Source organism: Lepidochelys olivacea, assembly GCF_965140295.1.
Source record: "Lepidochelys olivacea isolate rLepOli2 genome assembly, chromosome: 1".
Classification (NCBI taxonomy): Eukaryota; Metazoa; Chordata; order Testudines; family Cheloniidae; genus Lepidochelys; species Lepidochelys olivacea.
The window spans coordinates 296294559-296313452 of record NC_140411.1 but is presented as its reverse complement, the minus strand read 5'-3'; the positions used below and the strand labels follow the sequence as shown (position 1 = coordinate 296313452).

The window sequence follows — 18894 nt, the reverse complement described above, 5'->3', positions numbered from 1 at the left end:
CCCTATAATTTTTCTGGTTGTATCTTTACTGCAGTTCTATTTTAGGAGCGTTAGATTAAATACTTATCAAATATCTGAATGTATTTCCAAGTCCTCGATTAGCAGCCCCTCCAAAACCAAACCACAATTATAATTCAGTGCTGCAGTCCTTTTACATGCACAATTTTGACTGATGTCAATGGGAATTTTGTGTGTGTGAAAGGATTACAGCATCAGACACTGATGTTAAAGATGTTATGTATCAGTACAATCACTGCCTTGTTTGTGTTAATCCCCTTAAAATCCCAACCAAAATAATATTGCAGTTTTTTCTAAATAATGAATACATACATAGAAATGTGCTCCAGGATACCAAGGTTACAGTACTTTTATACAAGAATAAAATAGTACACAGAAAGATATAACTCATTTGGGACCATTTCTTTGAGACATTAAAGCTCTGTCTGTGTGTACACACACACACAGACACAGTCAATTCTATATCAAACTAAATAGATTAGTCAGACAAACCATAACTCTGCATGGCTTTACTAATTAATACACGGCTGAATACATCATAGTTTTTAATTTTCAAATTTAAACAGTTGGCTGAATTGTACCCTGATTCTTCACTCAGTCACATTTTGTGTAGAGCTAATCTGATGCCATTGACTTTTGATTTGCACTGGTGAGAATGGAGAGCGCGTGTGGTCTAAATTAGGTCAGAATTTACCCCACATGTCATAAAGTAAGCAGCCAGAGCCCCTAGGATAATGAGTGCTAACTAACCACCCATGTAATATATAACTTCTCTTTGTTTTGCTCAACTGCCTAGAATGATAAACTTGCTCTTGAATTAATCTTTTCCTTTGTATTAAATTATATAGCTTAATTGTATATGCTGACTTAATACTAATGCATACATATGCAAGCTAAAATATATTAACAGAAGAAACTACCTAGTTTTGTAATCTAGGGCAAAAATACAGAATTGTACAGCATATATTGACAATTCTTAGGAGAAGAGGGGCCTGTATTGTTGCAATTTTTTTATAAGATGATATTGTAGTAAACATCAGAGTGTCCTGTTACACAGGTAACAGCTTGGGCTTTCACAAGTATTTGTCAAGCACTGATACATAAAAATGAACTTTTTACAGACCCAACAACCCAATCTGTTTTCTTCAAAACAGTATAAAGTTTGTGGCTATAAAAACAAAGAACTACCCATATAAAAAATCAAAAATAATGTACCATACATTAACATTCTGATAGAGAAAAAGAATATATACATAAATATATATATAGTAAATCACAGTTTCCTGCACTGAACACATCAAATAAAAATGTATCAAACAATACTGGGTGGTGTGCTTTCACATGCCTTGTGGTCTCCTTAAATCTCTGAGTTATAATGGAAGACGAGTTTATAGACAGATTACAAGTTGTTCAGTCACCTGAATTCACACATGTTTACAAGAATTTAAAAAAAACAACCAAACCCCACACCAGAACCACCCGCTGCTCCCAGCACAGATGTATAATAACAGAACAATAGTTATGTAGAAGTCTTATTTACATATAGGCCCCAGCCCTGCAACTTGATCCAGGCAGATGGAACCCTGCTTCATATGGCAGTCACATCCGTGCAGGAGCCCGCTCACTCAGATCTGATCGTAGGACTGGGGCCCATGTTAGCATGTTTTCTTGTTTTATTTTGAATGAGGGTTTAACAGCTCTAACACACCTGATACCTGACAGTACAGGTAACAACAAATTTAACGGGTTTCAGAGTAACAGCCGTGTTAGTCTGTATCCGCAAAAAGAAAAGGAGGACTTGTGGCACCTTAGAGACTAACCAATTTATTTGAGCATAAGCTTTCGTGAGCTACAGCTCATTTCATCTGATGCATGCCTGGAAATTTAACATTCAGCTTTGTTGACTGGTTGGTCAAAGTTGTCATCTTCCTGACTTGAAAGATCAATGATGCTTAGATTTCAGACCACCTAGGTAGCTCCTGCCTTTTCTCTTACATTCTGCCCTGCTTTTAAGCCATGTCCATGTATTTCAGTTATAAAAAGGCACTAGCTGATTTTTTGGACACTGCATTGTTTTCCTAGGAACTGTAGTTATCAAAATAATGGGGAAAAATGGATTTTTGAAGACTATATGGACAGTTACCCTTATTGTGCTTTTGGGAAAAAATTCGCAACACACGTTTTATTATAACCCAGCTAGAAATGTTCAGCACAGGTTTTTAATGTATAAATAACTATCCCTTGTAAGAAGGATGATTTAGTATTCCATAGGGTTCTAGTGGCATTACTAGTCACAGTCTTTGGAATCTTGCAATTATTAGCTAGGAATAACACTCCCATCTAGGTGTCAAGAGTCTTTTGGAGCATGTATATCCAAGCATTTTCTGTCTGAGACGTACTTTCACGACTGCACAGGTTAGTGATGTTTGGAACTTGAAGAGTGGTAAATCCAGTCCAGTGCAATTAGAGTCATGCTTCCGAGCATAAAGATTATGCCAACTATGAGAAATATCAGCGCCTGCAATTGGGGAAAAGACCATATTAATATTGAAAATATGTTAGGTGACAGAATAATTCTACTGGAATCACATTCTATATCTGTCACCTACTAGGGGCCCTAACCTATGAAGTTCTACTTGCATGAGCAATCTTTGATAGTCCCTCAATGAACCTATCTGGGTGAAAGTTACTCCTGTGCAGAGGGCCAGCATGAAGCCAGTTCACAATTTAAGTGCCTCTGCACAGGGGTGAATGTCACCACATGTGAGCAAGGCTTTGCCGAATGGGCCCTAAACAACCACTTGCTAGTATTTACTTGCTTCATTAACACGAACACTAATATGATTTATGTATCTTCTGGTTTTGTTTTACCTTTAAAAATGGCCACACATAGTCTGATAGCAAGAACAGCTTCTAGTATTAAGCCCTTATGCCTTGACTAAGGAAAGCACTTATGAATGTGCTTCAGTCTCTCCCTCTTCAGGACAGTACTTAAGTACCTGCTTACATTTAATTATGTGGTTAAGTCCCAGTGACTTCAATGGGACTTACATTCTCAAATTCTGAACTGGGACCTTTAATGAGCATGATCTTAGGACATTCCAACTCCTGCCACAAAAATGAACGTATTCATTCCATCTCAGTGCAGGATGATAAATTCTGAATGTTTCAGTCATAAAGAGAAACACCAGTGAATAGACACAACTGTGCTCCAAAATTTTGCAAAAATATATCTTACGTAGTAATGTAGTTATTGAAAAGTTTCTTTTTATCTCTTTAATATGTATAAATGAAACTTTTTCCATGTTAAATATTTCAAATAATTATATTTATGTGTATATTTTATCAAAATCTTTTCTGATTAATTTTCAATCTATACTTTCCCAAAAGATATTTGTTTAAAGAAATTATAGATCTTAGTGTTCAGGAAAAGAAGATATTAGTATCACTCGCTAGAGCCTAGCATGATATGGATGCATGCTGTGGATATGTGATATGCCTCCTGTATGTTTACTAACCTACCTCAATCAGGATCTTAAATACCTCTATTAATCAGTGTTACAATATCCCTGTTAACTGTGATGTGCAATCTCCCTCCTAATCCACTGCTGACTACTTCTGTGAGAGACAGCCACTTGTTCTAAAGTTATGTGGCAGTTGTGTGTTATGTCTAGATGTTAACTAGGGGCTGCATTGAAATGAGTAAATGCTTTTACATGTGGTTTAAAACAAATGTTAATTCAGCCACGCATTGCCATTTAGCCCATCACAAAACGATGGTCCATTTATTGTTTCTCAAACAGGTGCCTGTACCAGGTAACTTCCACTATGCCATGAACAGACAGATGCAGCTTTAACACAAGTAGCATTGGTACAGGGTCCCATGTACTGTCCTACCAAGCCTCCTTATGCCTACACTGATCATTTCTTCTAGCATAAAAAAACAGAGACAGACCTCATGCATATACAGATTATAATCTAGTCAAATTTGTGTGCTTAATTATTGGCTACTCTGGAGCAGATGCTGCAGTGACAAATCTTGTTCTGTTCTAATTTTATGATGCTCATCTAAAGCCAAACTAAAGTAATGTCATTTATAATTGCTAGTTCTACCCTGTCCCAGCCAGGATTCCAGCAGCCAAAGGCTTATGTAGTTAAGACTACATCTTTTTTTTTTTTTTCCCTGCAATGTAGGCATACCCTAAGGGTGAAATCTCAGCCCCATTGAAGTCAATGGGAATTTTGCCATTGACTTTGGTAGGGTTAGGATTTAATCTTTTGTTCATATATTTTGTACATTCTCCTGAGATTTTCTGTATTGTGTTTTGTGTGTGTGTATGGTGAAGCTGATGTTTACTGGCATTTACCAATTAAGAATCTAATCCTTCCAAGCCTAGCTACAATGAAGTGTGTCTTGTGTACACAAGCGTTTTCAAACTGGATTAATTTTTCTTAATCTGGTTTAACCCCCCCTGTGTAGACAAGCCCAGCATTTCTCAAGAGTACTAATGTACTGAACACAACTAGTCAAGGACCATAGGATTCCACTGCTCTTTTGAGGGACTTTAGAACCATCTACTGGTCAGCTCCATCCCTTGTGTAAGAGCCAGTGTTGCAGTTCATAATATAGGACAAAATCCCACAGACCTTATACAGGTTATTAATTCTAATGAAGCCAATTTGGGCTCATAATTGTAACAACCAATGTGAAACAACAGCTAATTGTACCTAATTTGTACATAATTGTAACAAAATAAAACAAAAAACCCTCCTCTTGTAATTCCCCCTACTTTACTCACCCCAATCTTCTGGGGTGACCTCAAAGGTTCTTTCTTAACAAGCCGTAGATAGAAGGCAGCAGGAAGAATGAAAATCAACATTGTGGCAGCCGATGCACCTGGAACAGAAACCATAATTGAGTTCTGGTTAATATGGAAATATGTACAGCATTTTACAGAAAAGAAAGTATACCTGGAGTGGTAGCTACAGGCTCAGCTACAGTTCAGGTTGTGCAAGGGTTTTCATTATAACATCGTGTTTTCAGTTAGTCATAACTTTTTTACATGTTCACCCTTGAGACTGAAAAAAGTATCTCTCATTGGGAGCGAAGGCTAAGGTATACACCAGTGTTGTTATTTCCTTGGGAGGCATAATCTGCTTTTTTCCTATAACTATCTGACTTCAAAATGAGCTGCATTTCAGAGAGAGGCCAGTCACTTTGGACTGTCATGTTTTCCTCCTTTGTTTTTTAGAACAACTAAAAGACACTCTCTTTATCCTAATAAATTATCAACAATATGGCAGTTTTGTGGAATTTCCCTAAGTCTACATATTTCTGCTTTATGACTTTTTGTAATTTTCAATCTTTTAAAAAGGTTACAGCAAACTGTGGGCTTGTGCTATGAATTCCATCAGATAGTTTAATTCAGATTATTTTAGTGAGTTCCCAAACTCTGGACCGGAAAGCTGTTCTTTTAATCACTGGCAAGGTTCTGTCCACTGTGGTTTAACTTACTATACAATTATTCATATTTATTTTCATAGTAAGATTCATTCAGAGTAGAAAGTTTTCTAACCAATAATATAATGAAAAAGAGACTATAAACTATATTGGCAATTCTGCTGAGTGACATAGACCTTCTTTACAGACCAGGAGTGGGTAAAAAACATAAAAAATGAAAAGGAGGCCAGTACTATAAATGCAGGGGAAACTTCCTCCAGGAGTATTTGGATCTCCTGATTCCTGAATCAACACTTTCAAACTGACAGAAAACAAGTGTGTGTGTGTTGGGGGATCAGGGGAAGAAATCTTTTTCCTGATTCTTTTTTTTAATCCAATTTTGGAAATTCAATACATCTTGACCAGTTCTATAGATGGTGGAGTTTCTTAACTCTCAAAATTTGAAAAGAAACTTATTGACATTTTTTTGTTCTCTGTGACTTATGTAGGCTGCCAACTAAAGTCTGGTACCATTTAGCTTGGATGAGTCATTTTCAGTCTTTTTTTTTTTTTCTTTTAACCCTTATAGTGCAAAATCAGGAATAAGTGCACTGAAGCTACTGCATTGTAAATGAGACAAAATACACTTCCAATATATGAATGTAAGGCATTCTGTTTTGATACAGATTAACATAATAAACTGAAAATATTCATGAAACCTACCAATGAATCCAAAGATGTCTTTAATAGCAGGCACAAAAATTACAAGTGTGTTAGTAAATGCAAGAATTACTGCTGCGATCAGGAAATGCCTTATCCAACTGAATGGCCTTTTGGGAAACAACAATGCGGTGACTGATGAGCGGATCTGTAACAGGAAAAATAAAAGCAGAAGATAGTGGATTTTGGAACTCATTGTTCCTTTAAGATCTGTGCTAGTATTCCAGTGAGAAATTTTAAACAAAGAAATATATTTTAATTCATTTTCTTCCCTTAATGCAAACTCTTTTACCACCCGGATGTAGTTTTGAGGCTTGGGTTCACAGTTTATTGCAGAAGCCCAAATATTTACTGGGCAGAAGACAAGTAAATAGGGTGTAAAAATCAGGGAGAAAAAAGTCTCTTCCACTAAAAGGTGCTGCTATCAGGAAATTTCAAAGAACCCCATAACTAATACTAACTAACAGAGGAAAAATGTATGTATCTATGAAATATAATCAGATGAGTTATTTGAAACCTGAACCTGATTCCACTGAAGTCTGTGGGAGCTTTACCACTTACTTCAGTGGTAGCAAGATCATGCTGTAATTTATTTCCATTTTAAAATACGTAACAAAATTAAAAAATAAACAGATATGAAGATTATAATATTCCAAATTGTATTTATAAGACATATAGAGAGCGGATTCTCTTTGCTCATTGTGACTTCATCACAGATTTGAACATAGTTTCTTTGCTTTTATACAAGCAGAGATAAGTAGGTAAAAGGTCAACAGCAAATCCATTTGGCAACAGCAGATAGTGTTACACTGCACTATTGCACAGCGGTGAAGAGATCCTCAGGGTGGAAGTAGAACAGTATTCTGTTCATTTACTTTTAAAAAACATATGCTCCAAATCATTCCCATCTTTTAAAATAATAGCTGATTCTGAAGTAGTTGGGTAATTCAATAGGAGTATGAATTTCTGTCAAACTTGGGAGTCTTTACATTTTAAAAAATATTGAGAGATCTGCATTTTAGAGTTTCAGGTCTAAGTCTTGTGAAGAGATAAGTAGGTTTAAAATAATAGATTTTGAATTTAATATTGAACAGCTTTAAAAATTCTAGGCCAGGCCCTCATGCTGATTTATACCAGCTAACGCACTAGTCTCTTTCTCTCTACTCAGTTATGTGACACTTTCAGTATGTTATATCTGGCATGTGGTTCCACTTGAAATTAAACCCGTATTTAAGTTTCATTGGTGATTAATGCCACACAAAGGTAAATTTAAAAACTCTGATAGGCGAAGTATATTTTTTTGTAAAAGAATAAAAATGCTGAATACTTCAAATAATTAAAGGTCATCATACAGCAGTAGCCTGAGAAACCCAGAACTGCTGATAGGATCAGTCAGTTGCATGGGAGCTGCTGGAGCATGTGATGCAGATAGGGCTTCAACTATCAATAACGGGATTTGGATTTGGTTCTGTACGGCTGGCTGCGTTTACGCCCCAGAAGCTAGTACATCCGTTACTTCAACTATGAGCATAAAGAGCAGGGCTGTCAATTAATCGCAGTTAACGCGAGGAATTAACTAAAAAAAAATTAACTCGATTAAAAAAATGAATTGTGATCACTCACACTTTTAATTGCACTGTTAAACACTTATACTAATTTAAGTTTATTATAAATATTTTTGGATTTTTTTCTGCTTTCAAATATATTTATTTCAATTACAACACAGAATAAAAAGTGTACAGTGCTCACTTTATATTGTTATTTTTTATTACGAATATTTGTCCCAAGAAGGTGTTCAGGATCACTAACACTCCAGCCTAATTTTGCTAATCTTGTTAAATACAGTACACAGGAGCCCACAGATACACTTGGCAATAATCCTTTGGCTTTGATATGCTTCAGTTTTTAAATGTTCAGTACTCCGAGTTACCCAAAAGTGCAGCTGTTTGTCTCAGGTGAAATATAAATGAGAAAACAGAAAATGTCATAAAATCCCAGAACTTAGTTCTCTTAAATGTTAAAGTATGACAAAATTAATGTAAAAATAGATAATTACAGTCCATGTGTATACGCTGCTCAGATTTAATCTTCAGAAGCTATATTTACTTACAGGGAAAAGGACTATGGGCACAGTTAAGGTGACAGCCACAAGCACTGCCAGGCGAACCAGCAGAAGAGGGGTGTCGAAGGTGTACACTTTGGTGTATGTATGAAGTAATTCATCTTCAACTTCTCCTACAAAAGAAAATGAAAACAGGCTAAGCTCATTCAGGCACGATCTATACTTTCAAAATTAAGATTTTATAATGTAGCAAGATGAAAGAGGGTGTGTCCCTGCAGTTGTCGTCAGACACATGCTACTGATTAGATACAAGTTTTCCTCAACATCAGTCCCTCTGTGGTAGAAATGTTGGTGGTAATAACATTCAGCATTTATATAATGTGTCTCATCCAAGGATCTCAAATTACTTTACAAAATGTGCTATATAAGCCTCAGATGGGGAAACTGAGGCACGGAGAGGCAAACTGACTTCCCCAAAGTATGTAGAACTCCTGGCTTTCAGTCTGGCACCCTAACCACTGGACTAAACTGCTTCTCTAAAAGGGACAGTGGACACTTGTTTTGAAAATATTCCACATGCAGTTATTATGTGCAGCACTAACTGTTATGTGCCAAATGCTTCCGTGTCATAATGGAGGAATTAATAAAGTAAAAAGCAGTGCAAGTTTAAGCTGAGGGCAGCAGCAGTAACATATGGTCTACTATATCTACAGACTAAGTTATACCAGGTAATCCATCCCTATGGCCTTTTGTACACTAGGATGTATTGCACCTGTTTTCAGGAAAGGTGAAGCTGTAACAGTGGTGTAGCAGTGGTGTAAGAGCTAGAGACAGAAGTGCTCCATTGCATTGCGAAAACCTGCTGAGTATCGCCAGCTTTGCTTCCTTTGGCCATGTGGAAAGTGTGACATCTACAGCATCTTGTTCTCTGAATGCATGCAGTCATGACCCACACAGCTGTTCATTCTTACCACTACAGATAACCTCTAAAAGAATTGAGAAACTTCTACAGAGAATATGGCTCTGACTCACCGTAGAAGGTAAGATAACCAAAGAGAGCAGCAAGCAGATACATGATCAGCATTCCAGCAATCGAGATGTTTGAAACATTCTGCATCCTCTTTCGTGACCGGCTGGGTAGGAAGGGAAGAATAACAGTGTAAATAGTTTATAAAGTCTATATTTGTACATACCTTCTAGTGAACTAAGAGTCCAAGCTGTATTCTGCTAACATTGTCACTAGTTAGTGAATTCAAAGCAACTAACCCTAAATCAATGTTACAACAAACTCAAGTGAGTTTTAAAGCCCTTTGTTTCAAACTCCAGTGTCACACAGTACAGAAAAGCTCAGAATGATTTGTATATATAAAAGTTTTACATTGCTAACCTGATAGTGTTAAAATTAACTATTTACATTTTTATAGAACATCAACTTCAGACTGAAGTTTAAGGAAAAATGTAGGTGCTGAAATCTAAAAGCATTGTTTCTAATTCTAGGCCCCAATCCTACCATCCGATTTGCATGAATGTACACTTTTATCAGTGCAGAGCTTCACTGAGGATCAGGGACCGACAGAAGAATAGGTAAGATCAATTCTTCTTTAATATATACATTGGTTAAATATTTTTACAAGAAAGTCCTGAATTAGGATTGGCTGGATATGGGCATTAAGCATCCGTAAGTTTACTTCCTCAGAGCTCAAAAATGCTAAGATATGGAGTAATGTAAACTGGCTAGTGTGGATGTGTGTGATAAATTACCTCACCTGATTGGCTGTAGCATAAATTTGGAAGAAATAATTACTGACTAATGAGAATTCAATCAGACTGCATGAGAAAATCTTTGCTACATGATACAGTCCTTATTCCTGCAGCCAGATCCTGCAGCGCAGATCTTTGCACCCACCGAGAGTCAATGGGACTCCGGGAGATGTAAACGTGAGCACTGACAGATACAGGTGCAGGACTGGAGTCTCACTCATCAAAATATTTTTGGTGTTGTGCAACGCTTAAATTCATGACCATATCAGAAATGTTTCCAAATATTTCTGGTAATTGATATTTCATAAAATTTCAGTTCATTTCAAGGAATACCAAGATTTATTGCCTCTTCTGAGGTAAACCTCAGGTCAGTAATCTGATGTATGTTTTATCATCAATATCTGCTTATTATGGAATGCAACAAACCATTAGTGGGAGAATTTGTACATCATTGATTAAAGCTGGACACTAAAAAGTGATCTGATAATTGCTACCGGGTTAACTATGGAAGTGTGTGACAATTGTTTTTAAAAGTAAAGTTAAGAGCCTTACTCTTTAAGTTCACTGTATATTGGTAGCACCTCAGGGTGGCACACGAATGCAAATGCCAGGATGGGTATTGTATAGGCAGTCTGAAAAACAAAGGTGTTTAATATGAGTATTCACTACTGAATCATCTGAATGTATTGTGTTTGGCAGCAGTTTAGGTGTGGAGTTAATGGCTATAGACAGATTCTGCGGAATCTCCCTTACCTGTGAGTTAAACACAAAATATTTGGGTTGGCACATGTCATCACTATCACTGTGGGCTTCATATTCCACTCCACTTGTGTGTAGGGTGTCTTTTGCCTCCTCAAAACCCGTGGTGTGCCCAGGTGTATTGTCCATCATGAAATTCACTTTAGAATTAACAGACTCATTTGGTAACATCACTAAGTGCATTGGAACTGAGTTGTTGTTGTAGGTCCAGTTTCCAACGCTATTTTCCGGGACAGGGAGAGGGCAAGGTATTTGGGATTTCTTGTAGATAACCTACAATAAGAATAGAAAATGTCAACACAAGTCTATAGCTTTGAAAAGGTGGCTTCTATTTACACCCTTGACTGAAAACATCAGTGGCTGAACATTTAATGTTTTAAGGTAGCAAATTGTGATTATTGCCCCTGCTTGGCTAGGAATTGAGCATATCCTATTAGTTTTGTTACTCTGCCTCCACCTTGCTTTTTGTCTCATCTCCCTGTTATGTTTTGCTTTTTAGATTGTAAGCTCTTTGGGATAGCGACTGTCATGTACAGTGCCTAGCACTATAGGGTCTTGACCAGGCTAGCCTCTAAACGCTAGTAATAATAAATAAGTACAGAGAAGACAGCTAAAGTTTCTTAATTATTTAAAGATTCTGTATTTCCTACTTTTGGTTATAGCTAGTGATATATTTCATATAGTCACATACCACAGTGAGAAAGAAAACCATGCAGGTAAGTGAAAATCCACTCGTATAACCAAGGTAACCTTCAAAGAAAGAATAAAAAAAAAAAACACATGCAGTTAAACCACACATAAATTCAGATGACTAATCAAGATAAGAAACAAAATAATATATTTTAAGTGAGGAAATAGTTTTACCTAAATTTTTTAGAAGGGAAAGTGGAAGAATAATTCCAACTGACACAAATATAACGAGGTAGTTACCATTCAGGTACCATTCTCTAAAGAGGAAAAGAACGAAATCAAACCAATATTAATCATTTCTGCCAAGGTTAACTAGAATATTTTCACTGAAGTCATAGGTCGTGCAAAACAAACATACCCAGAATTCTCTTCAAGATGCAGAAATGCTCGGATTACTTCAGGAAGTTCATATTTAATAATAAAGAGGTAGCTTGACATTGCTGAAAAAACAAACACATCAGCTAAGTAAAGTAGAATAATATGGTTCCAATGCAGGTATGCATTTTTTAAAGAATGCTCATTACTGTCAGCATTCTTTAAAAAAAAAAAAGAGAAATGATAAACTATGCATTATTTTGAAAATGCAATATATACATTGATTTTAGTCAAACTTGCTTAACTATATGAACATGTAGATGAAATGAACTACATCGTCCAGTTTTTAGAATTGGGTATCTAAGTTATGGTACCTAGACAGTTCTGTATTTTGGTGCTCAAATCACCATTTACGTACCATAATTGGCAGTGTGAATAAACAGATGATAACTTGACCATGCTCCCTATTAATAAGGTAAGAGCCATATTCTGAACTAAAAGTAACTTTCAGTCTTTGAATATGATATAGTTATTATTGAATTAACAGAGCACTCGAGTTGTTGTTATGCTGAAATACACATTTTTACCCCGTCTCTTGGCTTTGCTATTGTAAATCCTGCTGCTCTAATGGACCGTTTTCCTCAGAACTGTCCATCCATTACTCATAATAAACTTGGCTGCCTCAACTTCTGACCCCTCTTCCCAAACTGTCAACCTATTTAACCTTTGTTTTCCCTGTGTTATATTCCTTTCTCATCAACTAAGTATAATTCCTTGCCTAGTTAAACTGTATTTGATATCTGGGCTTCAGTAAGGAAGGACAGAAGCTGAGACACGCATGTTTGTTATGCACTCATAGATGGGGTCTTTGAAAAGTCATAGTAGCCAATCAAAAGAGAAGGCCTGATTGTGAAACTCTCTCTATTGCGAATGGCTACTATTTTAGTATAGTTATTATGAAATTGCTATACGATTGACAAGTTTCTTTTGCTCTGGATGGCTGATTGTGCTTGGCAGCCAGATAATAGAGATTTCCAAACAGTACCAAGTTTTAAAACACTGAGCCCATACACATTTCCATTTCATTTCCAGTGAGCTAAGACCCAATCCTGCAACTTTTACTTATGTGGAAAATAACTTGGGACTGGTATGCATGTAATGGGGATGTCTCATGTGAGTAAAGTCTACTTGTGTGAATGATGGTGGCAGGATCAAGCTCTTGGGGAATGGGAGCCGAGGGTGCTCAACATCTCATAGGATCAGGCCCAAAATAAAATATGGTGTCAAGAGATAACTGATCTGGCAAATCAGTTGCTGAGCACCTTTCTCCAGTTTTCTCCTGTTACTGTGAAAAGCAGTGTGTCTGCCTATTTTTGCTATGCACATCACTGGGGACCATTTACCCCACTGTGCTCAGTCCGTGATGGCATCCACATCAGCCTGAGGACATGTGCTACCAAGGGAGACCAGTGTTTATTTTTAAAATATTTGTTTAGAAGAACATTTTGCCCTTACCACCAATATTCTGCATTATAATCGAAACAAAAGCACCATATTTTCCAGGCCATCCAAATGCCTTTTCACCTAGTTTTTCATATATTAGGGAGCCTAGAAGCAAAAAGAAAACATGGTGGACTGTAAAAAGGCACATTATTAAACATATTTAAAGGAGAAATATGTGCATGCAACATGAACATTCAGTTAACCAACAGTGTCCTCATACCTCCTTCTTTTGAGGTCTTCAGTAAAAGGTGAACTGAATAGAGTGATAATATTGCTATGCTGAGCAGTAGGATTCTGTAAGGAATAACGGAAATTAGAATCTTGAAGCTGACAATAGAGATAATAAATTGACTTAACAGAACATATATTGAGTTGCTCTCCATCACTTTAATATGTACATTATCCCAAAACCAGTTTGAGTGCTGGCGACATTGGCCAGAAGGCAGAGGTAAGCTTTGGCTGTAATTTATTTATACATCCTCTGGCAACCTGAACATGCATGTTACACCACCTTAGTTTGCCTCTAGAGACTTACTTAGACTCACTGAGGCACTAATTCTGCATTGTCCTGCAAAGGCAGATTCCTGCACCCACGCAGAGCCCCAGTGAAGTCAATTGGATTCCACATGAGTGGGCCTTCCAGGATCTGGGGCCTTAGACTCCCACTCATTTACTGACATTGTAACTTAACCCTCTCTACTTACCTAGCACCTCTGAACCACCTGAAAACCATAACAACTTCAATGGGAGCTGTTGGCTACCCCCTATGTTTGAAAATCAGAGCATTTGGCTGCCTGTGAACTGTGGAGCCTGAGCTTAGGAGCTCATATTTGACACTATGGATATATAGAGAGATCTCACGTAATGATCAGGGATAGCAAAGAGCACTGTATGACACTGGAAATCTTGCTTTCTGAAAGCATACAGCACTAGCTTCTAATCCTGGCTGGCAGGCTGTGAGATACTGATTCTTGAATTCATATAATTCTGACTACCCTCAAGCTTCCTCCACATACTATTTCAGTTCTACATGATTTCAATGGCTGGTATTTTGAGAACTACTGATGCAAGAAATTAATGCTTTATGTGACTTTTTCAGGACAAATATCTACCAGCAAATATTTCCAACAGCTGGTGATGGGACACTAGATGGGGAGGGCTCTGAGTTACTACAGAGAATTCCTTTTCAGGTATCTGCCTGGTGGGTCTTGCCCACATGCTCAGGGTCTAACTGATCACCATATTTGGGGTCTGGAAGGAATTTCCCCCTGGGTCTGATTGGAGGAGATCCTGGGGTTTTTCATCTTCCTCTGCAGCATGGGGCACAGGTCACTTGCAGGTTTAAACTAGTGTAAATGGTGGATTCTCTTGAAATGATTATTTGAGAACTTCAGTAACTCAGCCAAGGTTATGGGTCTATTACAGGAGTGGGTGGGTGAGTTGGTAGCCTGCAATGTGCAGGAGGTCAGACTAGATGATCATGATGGTCCCTTCTGGCCTTAAAGTCTATGAGTCACTATATTCTGGGCAGCATACTGCTCACCACCTTGCCTTCAGCCTGTGAAAAGCTCCTATAAACACTGCATGACTGAACTGTACATAGTTTGGGGGAGATATTCTGGGGTGCTCTATGTAGCCTACTCCCTTATTAACCAGAAGATTTGTGTGAAAAATCCACATGGGAGTTAATGCTGATCATTCTACCCCATTAAGAAAGGTACGTAAGGAATCGAATGATAGCAAGGCTCCTGAATTAGCTATAGTACAAGAGGAAAGAGGAACTGGGGTCAGTGTAAAGGTGCTGGTCCACCATGCAGATCCTTAAGATCTGTGTGGTGTTGGGACCTGAGTTCCTTGTGGATTTTGTAGAGCTGTGGAATTTCAAAGCCACATCCCCTGTCCCCTCCAAGCAGCTGCAAACCATTCCCCCATGTGGGGAGAATGCAGGGGAGGGTGCTACAGGATTAAACTTTCTGAACTTTAGAAACCTTTCTCCCCTCCTCTGTAAAATCTCACTGAAAGGGAGCATTTGGGCCATCTCTGAACAATACATGAATGACCGTAAATATAACCTGAATTAGGATTAGTACAGTAGTTTTCATTTGGCAAATGGAATTTTTCAATCCTTTTGAAAGCTAAAGTCAGAATCTATAAGTACAGGATTATGTACAGCAAGTATATGTCTGACACTGAAGTAATGATATCCTCCACAAACTTGTCTGCTTTTAAATTAGATGCTCCACCACAAGAAGGGAGATTGTTCTCATTCCCAAAGTATGAAACTGTGATAGGACAGAAAGTGAGCTGCTGGGTGGAGAAAGGGGTTTGTTTGTTTTTTATTAGATGGCACTATTTAAACATTATCCCAGTCTAAAGGTGACAATTTTTACTTCTGCCAAAGTTAACATGACGAGGCTTCTGATAGCGTTTGTTAAATTTAAGATTTGTTAGGGTTCCGCACGTTGAAAACTGTGGCTAACAGTTAGGATTTAGAAGATGTAGTAGAATTTTTTTAGCCAGGGCTAATATACAATGGAATAGAGATACTTCATAGCTGGGTTGGTTATTATTGAACACCCTAAGGAAGAAGAGTTTTTGAACTCTAAAGAGTTTTTTAAAAAGCCTTTCAAAGTTTCTTGGCTCTAGAGCACTCCCTTTTAAAACCAGTTTCCATTTCTGTGAGAGCAAATGCTCCTACTAAGACATTTAACTACCTGATTTGCAGGTGCTGTCAGCTAGTTAGCCATCCAAGTGGTAGCATCTGCACTCATAATTAATTTCAGGCAAAAACTCTGCATCCAAAAATAGGAGATGCCATTCTCTCTTGGGATCTAAGTATACAGTTTCAGAACCTGCTACAGAGTTTTTGTTACACAGCTTCCAAAAGTCAAGAGGAATCACACAGAGAAAACTCTGCAAGTTGATCTGAAGGTTTACTATTTTTCCTGTAATGTAAAGCAATCACCCACACTGCATTCTAGGCTTCCTACTAAACAAAGGAGGATTAACATTAAGGCCCACATAAACAACCAGATTATAAAACTAAAGCCACTTACTAAAGTGGGACAACTTTTAAATGTTCTCTCTCAACCTGATAGGGGTAGCCAGGGATGTCTGCACATAGATGTCTGTTGGTGTCCATCAAAGCATATGCTGTGTACATACTGTATGTCAGCGACATGCCATTTCTGTCTTCAGTGGTACAGACAGACTTTAGAGAGAGTGGCTGACATTAAATATTGGTAAATATGTAGCTATATTTGCATTCAGCCCCTACTTTCTGTTTTCAGGGCTAGAGTTATATGGGCATGAAGTATTTTTCCTCGGTCTCGACAAAGTTATAATTATAAACATATAAATAAATATATACTTTACTGCTTGTGTGGAATTGCCTGTGCTGAAATAGTGGGAATGCTGTTGTTATTTTAGGAGAAAGAAGTACACTGTCCTTCCAATTTTGGTTTTTGACTGGACAATATAAATTCCCAGCAATGAATCTAATACAAAACACAGCTGAAATTAGGGTGGTTTATCATCATTAGACAGAGTCTTGCAATGCTGTTAAAATGTTTTCATTACTGGAGACCTTAAAAATCTCTTTATCTATAAAATGTGGTTCTTCACGTAAGCATTTTTCTCTAATCACAGAAACACTGATAGCTCGCTAATTATATTCTCCCCACTTTTCTGACCACTTTTGAATACTTACACAAAAAGTATAATTCCTGTGTTGGCCATGGCATATGACAGCCCTAAGATGCCACTTCCCATGATGGCATTGCTCAGGTTAAACGCTGACATTCCAAAGGAAGTAGTTCCTGGATGCTATAGAAAATAACAAAAATGGTAGTTAAGTTGTGCCTTAATGAGTGCAATGTAAAACTGTGCTTTTTCAAGTTGCTGGCTTTCCCTTCCTCTGTTCTGTTGAGTACTATGGATGTTGTCTTACCACGCTGCCTGATCTTACCAACATTTTTTACTACAGAACTAGTACTTAACATTTAATACTTGGTTTCAGAGTAGCAGCCATGTTAGTCTGTATCCGCAAAAAGAAAAGGAGTACTTGTGGCACTTTAGAGACTAACAAATTTATTTGAGCATAAGCTTTCGTGAGCTACAGCTCACTTCATCAGATGCTTATGCTCAAATAAATTTGTTAGTCTCTAAGGTGCCACAAGTACTCCTGTTCTTTTAGGAGCCCCAGCTACCTCAGAGGGCTTACAATCTAAGTATAGTACTATTATGAGAACTCCCTTCACTTCAAGTACTGTCAAGGTAGTATGTGTTTGCAGCATCAACACCAGAGCTTTTCTTTTGTCCAAATGGGGTGTAGAGTTATGTCCATACTAACAACCCTTCAAAATGAAACTGCCAGCAATGACTACAGTTACCCAGCGTCACTAAGAATCATAAATGTCATCTTTTTTGGTCATAACAGGCCTGAATAAAGAAAAATACCAATATATAAAAATGAAAAAACCTAGCTCTTTGGGCTGTATTCTCATTTACACCAGTAGAGTAACTTCACTTTGCAGTGAATGACTTGGAATTTTTATTAAATATTTATACTATAGTAGGGTTCAGGTTATTTTATAGACCACAAAACCACACGAAGAAACAATCCTCCCTCAAAAAGTTTACAATATAAGGTCCTGATCCTGTAAAAACTTAGACCTAGATTCACAAAAGTATTTAGGTGGCTAAACTGCAGATTTAGGCACCTAAGTCTGGGTTTAGCCATCTAAAACCCAGTTTTAGGCTCCACAGTGATTCACAAAGCTCCTACTGAACTCCCTTGGCACCCATATTGCTCCAGTAAAAGTTCCTGAGACACCTGTGTTTCTGTATTTGGGCATTTGCACTGCTGCCTCCCTCTAGGTGTCTAGTGCCTGTCTCCCAGAATGATTCACAAAGCAGGGGAAAGATAAGCATTGCCTGGATAAGTCATGTTCAGGGATTGATCTGGATCAGGCCCCTCAAATGAGTTCACACAAGCAGCTGGGACCTCCCTCTCATAGCTTTTAGACCAGTAATTAGGGTATTCACCTAGGATGTGGGAGACTCCAGAGGGGGAGAAGGGATTTGCCACCTTTCAGGTGAGTGCTCTAACCACCGGGCTGTAGGATGCCCTGATGTAGGGCTCCCTCAGTCTCTCCTGTTGAATCTGTTCCACTCTGAATAAATGATTAGAGTCAGTGGAGCAGGGGACTGGATCCAGGGTCTCTCACATCATGGGTGAGTACTCTGCCCACCAGGCTACAGAGTCATTCTCACTCACTTGCTCTCTCTCTGCTCTACCTCCACCCCAATGACTCTTTAATTTTTGATCCACAATGGAATAGGTTCAACAGGAGAGACTGAGGGTCTCCCACATCAGGATAGCCTGATGAGAGTGCTCCATCCTCCGCCCTTTAGCTTCTTCCAAAAACAGCATAGGCACCTGACTCCAAAGCGGGTTCCCCAGCTCTGAATCACTAGCAGAGGGGGCCTCCCTGCAGTCTGGATTTAGGCACCTATCTCTGAGAGAGAGGCAGGACTTAGTGCACACCTTTCCGTTCAGCATCTCCCATTGGCTAGCTTAGACGGCTTCCTGTCTAGCATGCTGGCTTTTGTGAATCACAGTCTA

The 18894-nt window shown here is 38.0% G+C and overlaps 2 protein-coding genes across 7 annotated transcripts in view; one reads left to right on the top strand and one right to left on the bottom strand.

The window, feature by feature from the left end:
- Positions 1-512: 512 nt before the first annotated feature.
- Positions 513-18894, bottom strand: part of SLC38A4 (solute carrier family 38 member 4) — a 60784-nt gene continuing 42402 nt past the window's right edge. For all 3 annotated transcript variants that reach the window (XM_084649375.1, XM_084649376.1, XM_084649374.1), the window contains exons 4-16: positions 16978-17093; positions 13489-13562; positions 13281-13373; positions 11809-11890; positions 11625-11707; positions 11452-11510; positions 10755-11033; positions 10554-10633; positions 9273-9373; positions 8289-8413; positions 6182-6326; positions 4818-4915; positions 513-2536 (exon numbers count right to left, since the gene is read on the bottom strand). In XM_084649375.1, coding sequence (XP_084505501.1) covers positions 2435-2536; positions 4818-4915; positions 6182-6326; positions 8289-8413; positions 9273-9373; positions 10554-10633; positions 10755-11033; positions 11452-11510; positions 11625-11707; positions 11809-11890; positions 13281-13373; positions 13489-13562; positions 16978-17093 — 1437 coding nt within the window. In that variant the 3' untranslated portion in view covers positions 513-2434. The remainder of the gene's footprint in view (positions 2537-4817; positions 4916-6181; positions 6327-8288; positions 8414-9272; positions 9374-10553; positions 10634-10754; positions 11034-11451; positions 11511-11624; positions 11708-11808; positions 11891-13280; positions 13374-13488; positions 13563-16977; positions 17094-18894) is intronic.
- LOC311531739 (uncharacterized protein) overlaps positions 8497-18894 on the top strand; it is a 130964-nt gene continuing 120566 nt past the window's right edge. For all 4 annotated transcript variants that reach the window (XM_084649404.1, XM_084649403.1, XM_084649406.1 and 1 more), the window contains exons 1-2: positions 8497-9280; positions 9738-9824. In XM_084649404.1, coding sequence (XP_084505530.1) covers positions 9258-9280; positions 9738-9824 — 110 coding nt within the window. In that variant the 5' untranslated portion in view covers positions 8497-9257. The remainder of the gene's footprint in view (positions 9281-9737; positions 9825-18894) is intronic.